The sequence below is a fragment of the Euprymna scolopes genome, chromosome 15, assembly GCF_053919585.1.
Source record: "Euprymna scolopes isolate OS-2025 chromosome 15, ASM5391958v1, whole genome shotgun sequence".
In the NCBI taxonomy this organism is placed as follows: domain Eukaryota; kingdom Metazoa; phylum Mollusca; class Cephalopoda; order Sepiida; family Sepiolidae; genus Euprymna; species Euprymna scolopes.
Genome location: NC_136496.1, coordinates 29,526,764 through 29,540,482, shown reverse-complemented (window position 1 = coordinate 29,540,482; position 13,719 = coordinate 29,526,764). Strand labels below are relative to the sequence as shown.

The 13,719-nt window shown below is 31.4% G+C and overlaps 1 protein-coding gene across 1 annotated transcript in view; it reads left to right on the top strand.

The window, feature by feature from the left end:
* The window catches only part of LOC145293759 (S-adenosylmethionine sensor upstream of mTORC1-like), an 852,347-nt gene that overhangs the window by 327 nt on the left and 838,301 nt on the right, over window positions 1-13,719 (top strand). The window contains exon 1 of the mRNA XM_080140267.1: window positions 1-11. This exon is cut by the window's left edge and continues 327 nt beyond it. Within this exon, the coding sequence (XP_079996393.1) occupies window positions 1-11 (11 nt within the window). The remainder of the gene's footprint in view (window positions 12-13,719) is intronic.

Sequence of the window (13,719 nt, the reverse complement as noted above, 5' to 3'; positions counted from 1 at the left end):
ATATCGACAAAGTAAGTGAAAAACAAAATAATTGCACTTTAAAAAAAAAAAATAATTAAATAACATTTGGTGCTTATGCACTTTTGTTACCGTGCTATTTAAAAAAAAATATATATATATTTTCATGTTTTTCAAGTTTTACCATATCATTTTTATTAACATGTTAGGTGAAAGTACAGAATAATTACAAAACACTTTCCCCTCCCTAAATCGAAAGAATGGCTTTCTAAATGTTATTATTACAGCACAGTAACAAAAGTGCATAAGTACCATAATATGGTGCTAGTGCAGAGAGTGATCCGCGCTATTTTTTTTAATCGTATTTCCAAGTTTAATTAAAGTTTTATGATATATTTTTTTATTCAATTGTAAAGTTGAAGTATAGAATACGTACAAAACACCCTCCCCTCCCCATGTTAAGAATGGCTTTTTAAATAATGACGTTATTATTTACGTCCGGATCACTCTCTGCACTAGTACCCATAATATTTTATAACTTAGATCTATTATGAAACTCGCTTAAATCATGAAAAGAAACGAGCATTTTTTTTTCAGTTTTTCCTTATTGTGACCTGTGTCCTGATGATTTTTTTCTTGACTTGTGTTATTATTTACGCTTAAATAAAATGGTTCACTGTCATTGATCAGATTATTATGAACTCGAGTTATGCCCTCTTGTTTTGACATGTTTATAAAGATTTAACACCTAAATATTTGAAGTCTCGATAATAACTTAAAAATAAAACAAAACAGTGCTAGAAACCCACCCAATAAATGTCACGGTAACATATATTTCGTTTTATGTTTAGGTACTCATTCAGAGAGTGATCCGTGCTGAACGTTATTATTTAAAAAGCCATTCTTAACATGGGGGGGGGAGAATGTTTTGTACCTATTCTGTACTTTAACCTTACAATTGGATAAAAAAAACATATAAAACTTTAATTAAACGTGGAAATACGATTTAAAAAAATAGCGCGGATCACTCTCTGCATTAGCACCTGTTTTGGATTTTAAGTCAATTATCAAGACTTACTTCACATATGTAAGTGTCAACTTGCGACTATTGTTTTGTTTCTCTCCCCTAACGCTCGACAATATTTTATTTTCTGGCCAAATAAACGTCTTAAAGTGAGTTTAAAAAAAAAAAAAATAAAAACATGCTCAGGTAGAATAGTAAATTATCTTGCCTTTGGTAACATTTATTTGTTATATATTTGTGTTTTTAACCCTTTTTTTTTCGTGCCTGTTTTTGTAAACATACGATATTTTCCAGCTTTGTTTTTATTTTGCCGTCTGATGTAAACGATGAATATCTTGGTTTAACTTAGTGGCTTGGTTTTAATAGTTTCAGTCAATCGTGCTTTAAGTAAAATTAAATTAAGTCGGGAGTAAATCGGGAACTCCTTTCACTTCAAATAATTTGGTTGACTGAAATAGGAATTCATTTTTGGCAATCATCATTGCATAGTAGTTGTGACTAGTTGTCATATTAAAATAACATGTCGTGTAAACTCCTACTTAAAAAAAAAAAATCATGTTTCTTATCTTCGAACAAATATAGAAAAATGGCTCCGTGCTCCTAAAAAAAAAAAAAAAAAAAAAAAAAAAAAAATCTGTACGTCTCTTTTGTTTCTGACCATAGCAACAATTAACCCCTTTCCTTCTCTTTAAAAGCCTCCAGTTTTCCACCACGTGCTAAATAGAACGTTAACACAAGAGGTGGAAGGGTTTTCTTTTTAAATGTTGAATAACGTCTATTAAAACTTTTATAATGAGATTTCTAAAGTTTTAGGTACTAGCGCACTTATTGATCCATGCTGAAATAATAACGTTATTATTTAAAAAGCTATTCTTAACATGGGGAGGGTGTTTTGTAACTACTTTAACCTTACAATTGAATTAAAAAAAAACAAAAAAAAAACATTTAAAACTTTAATTAAACTTGGAAATACGATTTAAAAAAAGAAAAAAATAGCGCGGATCAGTAAGTACACTAGCACCAAATTCTATTTTTTTTTTTTTCCCCCAATTTATAAATTCCAATATTTTAACAAGTTAAGAGTACTTGTGCATCTACGTTATCGCGCTGAAATGATGACGTTATTGTTTAGAAACCCATTCTTAACGTGGGGAGGGTGTCTTCTTGTAACTATTCTGCACTTTCACCCTAACAATTTAATGAACAAGTATCGTAAAATTTGAATTTAACTTGAAAATACTGTTAAAAATAGCACGGTAACACAGAAGACACATAAAGCAAAGCAAAGCACTCTAGCACTGTCCTTTTTTTTTCGTTAAGAGATTTATTTAATCACCGTAGTCAATAATAAAACTTATCTTCCCGTTGTCCCTCCCTCTCATCACGTTAAAAATAACTTATTTAAGCAATAACGTTATAAAAAAAGAAAAAAAAAAGGAAAAAAAAAACCTTCTTAATATAGGGGGGATTCCTTTATCTATTTTGTACTTTCACCTAACAAAATATACTATTTTTAAAAGTCAATTAAAAACAAAACAGCAACCGGAAGTAAAGTAGAAACTTGAATCGTAAAGATAACTAAAAAAAACTGTTTTGCATTTTTTTTTTGTCAATCAATGTGCACACCGCACCGCTTGTGACGTCCAACCTCTAAAGGGTGTTTATTCCGAAAGCCGTTCTTAACATGGGGAGGTAGGGGGGTATTTATTCCGAAAGGCATGTTTTATTTTCAACCTCCCCGTGACCAACTTCTAAAAGGTAAGTATTCGGGTGTCCTGGTCCTCTAGTGCACTTTCATCTTTTTTACAGTTTAAGTAATAGATATGATCATAAACGCCGGTGTGTATAATTTTCACTGGTGCTCGGTAATAATGGCACCAGTAAAAATGGCACTTTGACAGTGGAAAATTAGGATGATCGTTCGGGAAGTGTGGGCAAAGCTCCCATTTTCCTAGTTTAAAATGGGGCTGAGCCTATTTAACTTTAGTTTCGAAAAAGACGGTTAGGTTCAAATTCTGTAGAGGCACCGAAAATAATAATTATAACGTTTTATTTGATAATTATCTTATAATAAATATTTATGTATAATAATCTGTAAAAAAAAATGTATTTGTTACACATGGATTCGAAAAAGTTGTCAAAACAAAAGTAATTTATTTTGCCTTTGATATCGAACTGGGTATGTTTTTAGTGTTTTTATTTAATGTAACATGTTTGTTCATCTCGAAAAACATAGTGTTTACCGATATATTGGAACGTTAAAAATGGCGAGAACTAGACAAAATACTGTTAGAAACTCGCTCAATATATGTTACTGTGACATAGGATGACATATTCGGTGGGCGGTGGGTTTTAATATTTTGCCTAGGTTTATTTTTATTTTTAACTCCCTTTCCCAAACTTTGCCTTTGATAACATTTGTTATATACTTGGTTTTTTTTTTTTTTTTTTTTTTTTTACGACTTTTTCGAATCTGTGTACAGTAATACAAACCTAAAAAAATTAAATAAAAATTTAACCGCTGCCATATTTATCTAAATTCAACTTTTTAAGTTTTGAAAATGGAAAACTATATTTCAGTGATTTAATCGCTGGTGGCCACTGCTTTTAATTTACTTTAAAAAAAAAAAAAGCAAAACAAACAAAAACACATTATTATACAGAAAATTAGCAAAATTAATTTACAAATTTACATTTACAAATAAAATTTTTAAAAAAATCAATGTTTTTTTTTTATAATGGGAATATTGTTTGTTTTACAAGTCTCGATTCGAAAACAAGTAGTGTCAAGTGTTACGTGATAATAATAATAATAATAATAATAATAATAATAATAAAAGCCGATACGATATCTTTGGAGTCTCGAAGCAGGTTATAAAATTATTTTTATATATAATGGTTCGAATTGAACTTTAAAATGCAAAAGTCAAGTATCCTGGTTCAATTGTGCTCTAAACCTTGATTTCGAACGCACCCCTGTCATATAGAAAAACCTACCGTTAATTTTATATGCTGGGCGTTTCTGCTAGCGCTGTGATAAGGTTATAAATTATGATGCATGGTCAAATGACTAGAGAAAGAAAGAAATACACGCTCGCATAAAGAATCAGTAAGACTAGTGTTTATGCTGATTGTGATTAATCCCTATTAAAAAAGAAAAAAGATTAGCTCTCACTTCTACTGACGTAAATGCCTATTGAAAATATATTTTTTTTTTTTTTATTATAGGTGGGGGTGGGTGCCTCTATTTTAGAATAGTGGAACGGATTCTTTCCCTACACTTCACTAATGGTCCTAATATTTCATTTCAAAGTGCCATTTTTACCTATTTATTCACTTTTGACATTTTTACCGGAATTCCATTTTTACCTAAATTTCATTTTCACTAACCCTTTAGGAAAATTATAAATCCGTATATCACCTTTCATCCATGTATAAAATAATGGGGCAAACTAGACTTTCAAGAATTTTTTATGGAACTAGTCTAGAAAGAAATTGCGCCGGTAAATGTTGCAAATTGTCATCGACTGCTGAATCCACGTGGTTTTATTCTACAAATTAGCTTCATTGTGAAACACTGGATTTTTTTAGGATATAAATTTTTTTTTTTTTTGCCGGTTTTTAACGTGCGGGCGGGTAGCAGTGTCAGAAATTTCGTGAAAATAGTGAATAATTCCACCCCATCTTTCCAAGCTTATAACTCCTCGAAAAATGTAATTCAAGCCCTAATTTTTTTTTTCAATTAAAGGAGTAAGGACCAAGGTTTTATTTAAAAAAAAAACAAAACAAAACAATGTGTTTTTTTTTTTTTAAAAAGGTTTTAAACTTCGGACTTTACAGGTAAATTTCTAAAAAACTGATTTTTTTTTTTTGTTTTAAATTTGAATATATTATTTATTGACCTTTTCTCTTCAATTTGTGATATATAAACCTATTAAACATAAATTAATTATTTACTTTTTAATAGACATTTCAAAATGAGAGGCGTAAATTATTCGACCCCCTATCTTTCTAAGCTTATAACTCCTCGAAAAATGTAATTCAAGCCCTAATTTTTTTTTCAATTAAAGGAGCAAGGACCAAGGTTTCATTAAAAAAAAAAAAAAAAAAGACAAAAAGAAAAAATGTGTTCTTATAAAATAAGGTTTTAAACTTCGGACTTTACAGGTAAATTTCTAAAAAACTGATTTTTTTTTTTGTTTTAAATTTGAATATATTATTTATTGACCTTTTCTCTTCAATTTGTGATATATAAACCTATTAAACATAAATTAATTATTTACTTTTTAATAGACATTTCAAAATGGGGGGGCGTGAAAATGGGGGGGCGTGAATTTAAAAAAAACGTTTGTCTAAAATATTATATTCGGTTTATTGGAAAGAACATAAAATTTCACATTGACCCTGAAAATATCGTAAAAATAGAATCAATAGAAAAATTTTGATAGATTTTTAAAATTTAAAAATTTAAAAATATTGAGTTTAAAAATTGAAAAATATTGAGTTCGGAAAATTCATTACTGTTTTAAAAAAAAAATAAAAATATTTTTATTACTTTTAAAACAACTGTAATAGTTTATTTTGGAAGTATAATCCATAAAGAAAATAAATAACCCACTTTTAACAGAGAAATTACGAGATTTTTATATTGTATTCGCAGTTTCGTGTTAGGGGTGTCAAAAATTCCTACAAAAATTCTGATACTGCTAGCGGGCGGGAACCAGCTTCTCCAAAAGGGGCACTCTGACCAGTAACAAAAATTAAAAATAATGTATCAGTAATGAAGGACTTCTCCTCCATTAACCGAGATCCCAAAAAAAGAAAAAAAAACGAAGTGAAAAAAGTAAAGTGTAGCATCAGAACAGATACTACACTTTGAGTTATGTATTTTTATTATTCACTCTGAAAGTTTACAAACAAAACAGAAATAAACAAAAAAATTAGGCACAATACCACTCAAAAATTGGGGGAGGGGTGTCTACGGTCATCCTCGTCACTGGATCTTTGCTAGTCTGATCTTAACTAACGTTCTCATTCACAACAATACCTCCAGCAAACCGGGGGGGGGGGGCGGCCTACCTAAAATTCCCAAATCATATCGTGTGTGTATTTTATTTTATCCCCCTCCCCCCTCTGAAGGCTAAGAGCAGCGGCATAATTTCGTTTGTAAAAGAAAATAAACCACACATCAGTACTTGTTTTTTTTTCTTTTCTTTTCTTCTCTTTGCCGGGAAACTGATAAAAGAAAAATACGTGGTTCAGTTATTGTTCTATTTTTAATCAAACTTGTACTTTTAAAAACTTTTTTGACATCCATCGGTGATAGATTCCATCGCTTACATTAATTCGTGACTGTTCACCATCATTTATAACGTTTAGTTGGGAGATTCTGAGTTCCTATCCGTCGCGGTTGCCGCCTGACGGGGGCCGGAGGAGTGGTTGTGGTTGACTGAAGCGTCGTGAAATAGCTAAGAAAGGATGAGGATAATAGTTTTCAAGTTTGTTTTTGGTTTTTAAACGAACAATATTTACATACTTTGTTTGGCATTTCAACTCTCCAATATTAACGTTCTGTACACGCAACAACTCTTATCCCCGAGTGGCTTCTGGGCCTTGATAAGTGGTGACTACCTTTTTAAGAAAAAAATTTTTTTTTTCTTTCTTTACGTTTACCACGGCTATCATTCCTGTTTACTTGCCTCCCCACGAGGGCAGTTAGACACAAGGTTGGTTTTTAATGTGGGGAAAATCTAGCTCCTCAAAAGGGGCACTCTGAATAGGAACGAAAGTAAAAATTGTCTGTCATTTTCTCCTCCACCGACCGAGGAAAGGAAAAACAACTTGAGATCATCCTCACATGGATTAGTGAGTGTTTAAATGCGGCAATCCTCCCATACATTATCTCCTCCTGTTTATTCGAGTAGGGCAGTGATAGTTGGGGTGGTAACTACTGGTGATGACCTTATTCCTCATCAAATTATGGTAATATATGGCGGGGGGACAACTTGAAATTATCATGACATGGATTGGCGACTGTTTTAATTAGATAATCCTCCTATACATTATCTCTCCCTGTTTATTCGTGTTGGGGGTGATAGGTGGGATGGTAACTTCCGGTGATGGCGTAATTTCTCTTCAAATTATGGTGGTATGTAGAGAAAGAATTGAGATTATCATTACATGGATTGGCAACTGTATTCATTTGCCAATCCTCCCAGACTATATCCCTTTTTTATTCGAGTAGGGGGGGTGTTACTTCCAATTATGACGTCATTCTTCATCAAATCGTGGGAAGTGGGGAACGACTTGAGATTATCGAAGAAGCGCCCAATAAAACATAACATGCGGCTGCAGCCGATATTGAACTCACTACACAAGTTTGTAGTGTAGTTCAAATCTTGTCCGTAGTTGAATACTTGATGCTTTGCTAGGGCTATCAAGAGTATTTTTTTTTATCATGATGCCATCACTAGACAGGTTGCCTATCACGGTTTAAGAGAGGCACATCTACCCTCGAGAGGAGAGGATAGCCCGCGCCAGTTTACCAACCTTATATTTAGAGCAGGTATGTGTAAGTGCAGCGTTTCCTAAAAGAAATAATTGCTTTACCTTTTGTTATTGTGTTGTTATACGTTACTCAATGAAAAACGGCAACACTGGGTAGCCCTGCTAATTACAAATAAATATATAAATTGGGCGGACGTGAACGAGCTTTTGCCCTGCCGTAAAATTAATTCCTTTTCACGTTTTCTTTTTTTTTTTTTTTTTTTTCTCATCGATAATTAATGATAATTTTTTATTATCGATAACAGACTTACGGTGGATTTCATATTAGTAAAATTTTATTTTTATTTATTTTTTTAACAACTTTTAATATAGGAGATAACTTTTAAATTATAACGTTCTATTAAATTGATACCCCACTTTCCGGTAAATCAGCAAAATTCTCCTTATTAAGCTATTTTTGTGGTTTAAAATAAAAAAATTAATAGAACGTTATAATTTAAAAGTAGTCCCCTACGTTAAAAGTGAAATAAACTTTCATTTTTTTTTTTTTTCCTGCTAACATGAAAGTTAAATCTGTTATCGACGATAATAATTTTACGGCCGCGGAGGGGGAGCTTGTTCTGGTCCGCCATATATTGTAACTAATGAACGTTGGTGCTTGTTGAGATAGTTGGCAGATCGATTTTTTTTTTAATATGTCGTTTTTAGCAAAAACAATATTACGTACTTAATTGTCATGTTGAAAATAGTAATATATCCAAAAATTACTAAAATTCAGCGAACTGCTATTGTGATTTTAGTAAAATAAAGTCTATCGCCATGAGCTAAAATTATTGTAAAATATGCATTCTGAGTTATGTCCCCTGTGTGTGTGAATTCTTCATCGTATACTTAATAAAAAATGTAAAAGTCAATTTTTAAATATTTGCAGAGGTGCTCATTTTCTATTGCAATGTTCTAGTAAATCGATCCCCCATTTTAGAACCACTCGGTGTTTTTTTTTTAGATCACTATTCGGGAATTTGGCCGTTTTTTTTTTTTTTTGTTTTTTTTTCTGTCAAGTAGTTTAGCCTTTTTTGTTTTTAATTTCGCTTTTTAAAATCTCAAAAAAAGACTGAACTGCTTAAAAAAAAAAGAAGACTAAATTCGCGAAATGTGGCCTAAAACCGTCGAGTTGTTCTAAAATTGATCAATTTACTAGAACGCTGCATTAGAAACTAAGCACCCATATTTCAATATTGACTTTTTTTTTATAATCTGATAGACTAGTGTCCATTCGATAATAATCCGCTAGAAAAAAAAAAAAGTAAAAAAAAAAAAAAAAAAAAAAGGAGGGGTAAGATTCTTTAGGTCCGCCGATAATTATTTTTGACTTTAACATTTAAATTTTCATGTTTTAAGATTTAAAGCTTTGGAATCATATTTACATGCAATAACTGTATTACTATAGATTAAAACATTACCTTAACAAAATGTTCTGCTTCACGAGTATTTTCTTTATTAATTATTGTCTATTTAATTTATTTAATGAAAAAAACTTAATAACCTGAAATGTTTTGTTATAATTATTTTGGGGCGGGCCTGTACGAGAGTGCACACTCCTTAAAAGTGCGTGTTTTACACCTTTTTTTATTTTTTTTTTCATTTTTTTTTTTTTTTCCACGATTATCATAGATTACAGATTTTTTTTTTTTTTTCATTTTTTTTTTCTACTAATATGATTATTAATCATATTAGCAGAAAAAAAAATTGAAAAAAAAAATTAATGATTTTTAAGAACGGAGTTATAACACTATAATCACGTGACACGTCCGTAAAGAAATGGACAGTAAGTCAGGTAGCAATGAAGTAGAGCGTTATAACGAGAAAGTGAACCCCCTTTTTAGTCATAAATGTTTTTTCAAATTTTTTTCCTCTTAATATGATACTTAAGATAGTAATCTATGATATTCGTCGGAAAAATCTTTTTTAAAAAAGGTGAAAACCACGCATTTTGAGGGGGTGAGCAAGCACGCTCGTACATGTCCGCCTACATTTGTTTTAAGTCCTTTTTAAAAATGGTTTCGGGTTATTTCATTAAAAAAATAAAACAAATTACTAATCGCCGGCTCTAGTAATCTATAGTTAGAGCACTTTTTTTCTTAGATTAACGTCGTATATAAAGTGCTGACGTCACATTTTCCCATCATAGCTGGAGCACGATTTCCGTAAAGTTGGCGATTGTGCAGTTTAGTTAAAATACCTTACCTGTGTGACTGCCCTATCGAACTTAGCGCTAGTGATAGGGTAAGCCTTTTTTTTTTTTTTTTTTTCACCTCTTTTTTTATGCTTACTATATTGCACAATCACCTAATTTAAAAAAAACAAAAAACAAAAAAAACTTATTTTAAATCCTGAAACGCCCAACTCTTCGACGAAATCATATATTTAGAAAAATTTCAATACTTTCAGAAGTTTAAAACTATCCAGGTCGGTAAACAACTTAACAGTCGAAACATTGACAACATGGCCGCCAAAAAGGTAACGACACTTGATAAATGCAAAATGCGACATTCGGAAACATGAAACGAAAAACGTTTTGATAGTTGACTCACATTTTAATAGTTGCTGCGTTTTATAAAGATTGCTACATTAAAAGTAGTCACAACTTTTGTAATGTGTTTTTAACGTTGAAATTTATTCTGTGATCGTTAATTATTAAATACTGAACATCTCATTAAAATTGGTTGAGTTTTTGGATATTTGTGAATTTTTAAGTGAAAGGAGAAGCCGAAATTTGGTTATTCATTTTGCACGTTTCTACTATATTTTCATAAATAAATAATTAAATGAAATGGTAATTATATATAATCTACTATTATATAAAAACTTAGTGTGTGTGAATCCGTTGTTTATGAACTCGGAAATCACTGGGCCGATTTTTGGAAGATTTCACACGAAGGGATGCCTCTGTGAGTATTGTTACGTACGTTTTGTATCGGAATGCCCCCGAGAAGTAACGATAATCGAAAAAATCAGCTTAAAGAAGGAAGTCCGATTTTGACGAGTTATTACTTTTATGCAACCTAACAGGCAAGTACGTTTGAGAAGTTTTATCACTGCACAAGCAGAAAGGCCGAGCCAATAAAATCAACTGCAGATACTTTTATAAGACATGGACGCATTCGAAATAAATGTTTCTTCTTAGCGCACAACTGAACCATAATATTTGACTTTTGTACGTTTAACTTTAATTCAAGTGATTATGTAAAAATAATTACATAAAATCAACAGTTGGTTCTTTGATAAGACAGGGACGCGTTCAGAATGAATGTTTCTGTTTAGAGCACAATTGAACCATGATACTTGACTTTTGCGTTTTAAACTTTAAGTGAAGCCATTATTTACAGATAACTTTATAAAATCAACAGTAGATTCTCTACAGTGCAATGTAGACTACAATGTATTGTTACCTAAATCACTGTGGGGATTATAGTGATGATTTAAAAAGTTATAGTGATGATTTAAAAAGTTATAGTGATGATTTAAAAAGTTATATAAAAAATGTGACTTGGATGCTAGAATTGAAACCAAAGCGTTTAGCGCTTCAGCCTTAATCATTATTTATCTCTCCAGCGACGTTACCGTCTGAGTTACCGACAGATAAATATGAAATTTAAAATATTAAGTGACTTTATATTATGAATGTTCAATTTTACGCATGCGCAAAAGTAGGAGTAGAAGCTTTATTCGACTTACTCTGCCAAGGTCATTTTTTTTTTAATTTTGACCCCTTAGCATCTATTTTTACATTTTAAAAACAAAATCGAAATTATTCGATAGATCCATATTCCCCAATATATTAAGTTTCAAGTCTGTAGACCCAAAATCAGAAGTTTTTTCACACGCACACACATACACATAAATATAATACATTTGTGTGTGAGAACATTTTCACGTTAAACAATTATGCCCAATGTAGAAAATATGCATAAATAGAATTAAGTGTAATAATTAAATAAAACCAATCATTTAATAAGACACCATAAAAACGTGAATAATTAACGAAAGTTCGTTTTTCAATGGAATATGCAAATTAACTTTTATTTAGTCGCTCGCATATCCATGACTGTGTATATTAAGTTCGTTTTAATGATTTTTAAATAGAAAAAAAGTAGCTTCTAAAGTGCAACGAAAACATCAACTTTATGTAGTTCATAGATCATTAATAAATGTATTTTTTTAATGGAATTTAATTTACCGTCCTGTGTTTCCAGAGTTTTGATATACGAATCTTGCTAATTACTTTTGTACCTATTTACAATGCCTCCCCACGGGACAGAGTTAGACACCAGGGTCGTTTTTTAACGTGGAGAAAAGATACAAAAATAAAAATTGTCTCAGTCGTGAAAGATTTTTCCTCCACCGAAAGAGAACGAGAAATGGAAGTGCCGCATCTGAAGAACAGATGGTATTTATTTGCTCCCCCACTGAGCAAATTAGGCACAAGGCCGTTTTTAATGTGAGGTAAAAACCAGCTCCCCTAAAAGTAGGCAAAAAGGGGCACTCTGGTTACCAAAAATAATAATTGTCCCAGTATAGAGGGTTTCCCCTCCATTGACTGGTACAAATCATCTTAAGTGCAGTATCTGTCGGAACAGATACTACACTTTGATCTTGGCCAAAAGTAGCTAATGACTTTTGTAGAGATGTCTTTTTCTTTTTTTTTTTTTACTATTGTTTCATAAACTTTTATACACGCTCCCCTCCTTTTCGTGGTCACGTTATGACTTTTTTTTTTTTTTATATTGAGTAAGCGATACTTTTCTACCTATCTCTCACATACTCTTTCAACCATAATTTGACTTTGCCATACCAACATTTGAGGAGAGATGAAGTGATGTACTACGGTTTCATTTTTATTAATTACTAACAAGACTCGTGTACCGGCGTTGCCTAAAAAATTAATAAATAAAAAAATAAATGAATAAACTACGGTTGTTAGTGGGAGCCACTTAGGCCCATTAAAATAGTGGGCACTGGCGCCGTGGACAAAATCAATGTGCCGAAGTACCAACGCATTTCATATATATTTATATATTGAAGTGTTTAGCTTCCAAATACTAGCGTCTTTTACATTATGATTTGTTCCAGAAAAAAATAATACAGAATGTTATAAAAAGAAATGTTGCGAAAATAAGGTTGTTGGCAAAAAATCAGTTCGTTTTATTTCGTTCGATAAACTTCTGCATTTGTTTCTTTTTCGACATAATAATTAAAAAAGATGCAACTGTTTGGAGCTAACCTCTTCATTTGAGTCACTAGTTAACATGTTCAATATAGCCATATTAAATTTCTGTATTTTTTCTTTATTGCATAATAATAATAATAAAACCGCAAATATTTGGGAGCTAACTTCAATTTAGTCACGAGTTAACATCCTCAATATAGTTATATTCTCTATATAACATTAATGAAGGTAATGTTTCTCACCGCCTTTCTCATTCATCCTAATTTGGCAACATTAATAGGTTTTCTGGTAATCTGTAAACGAATAACACATGTCAAATTGTTGCGGACAAATTGTTGCGGACAATTTGTCACAAGTTAAACAACGTGCGCACGTGCATTGTTTGGCTAGCCGTCGGAAAGTATGAGGGTTTTTTTTTGTTTTTGTTTTTTGTTTTTTTGCGACAGTTGTATATGGAGTAATCAGTATCATGATACCGGAAAACAAAATGTCGTCAAATCGCATGGAAAAGAGAAAATAATTAACAAATACACTTCTGTTGTTTTTTTTTTTGTTTGTTTGTTTTTTTTTAATTTTTTAGGAGAAATCTTCTTGTAAAAGACGCAAATATTTAAGCGCTAAATTTTTCAGTATATAAATGTAAAATGCGACGGTTTTAAACAGCGCCAATCTACACATAGATTTAATCGTGAAAAAACTAGACAAACTAATTTTGTTGTTTTGACGAAGACCACGGCGAAAGAGATTCTTTTAGTGGATAGCGTAAGAAAGCAAATAAACGGGTTATTTAACGTTCGTTTAATGATTTTCTCTCTTGTAATTTTCCATCTTACATATCTGAAATGACTTGTGCATTAAATGAACTTAACGTCGGGTGCAGTAATGTCTGTTAACGATGTCATATTTTAATGTTAGTAAGCGTTAGTTTATAAAGCGAAGAACTGCATTCCAGATTAGAATTTTTAGAGCTTATCCAATCAGAGTAGACGGACTTTGGTGA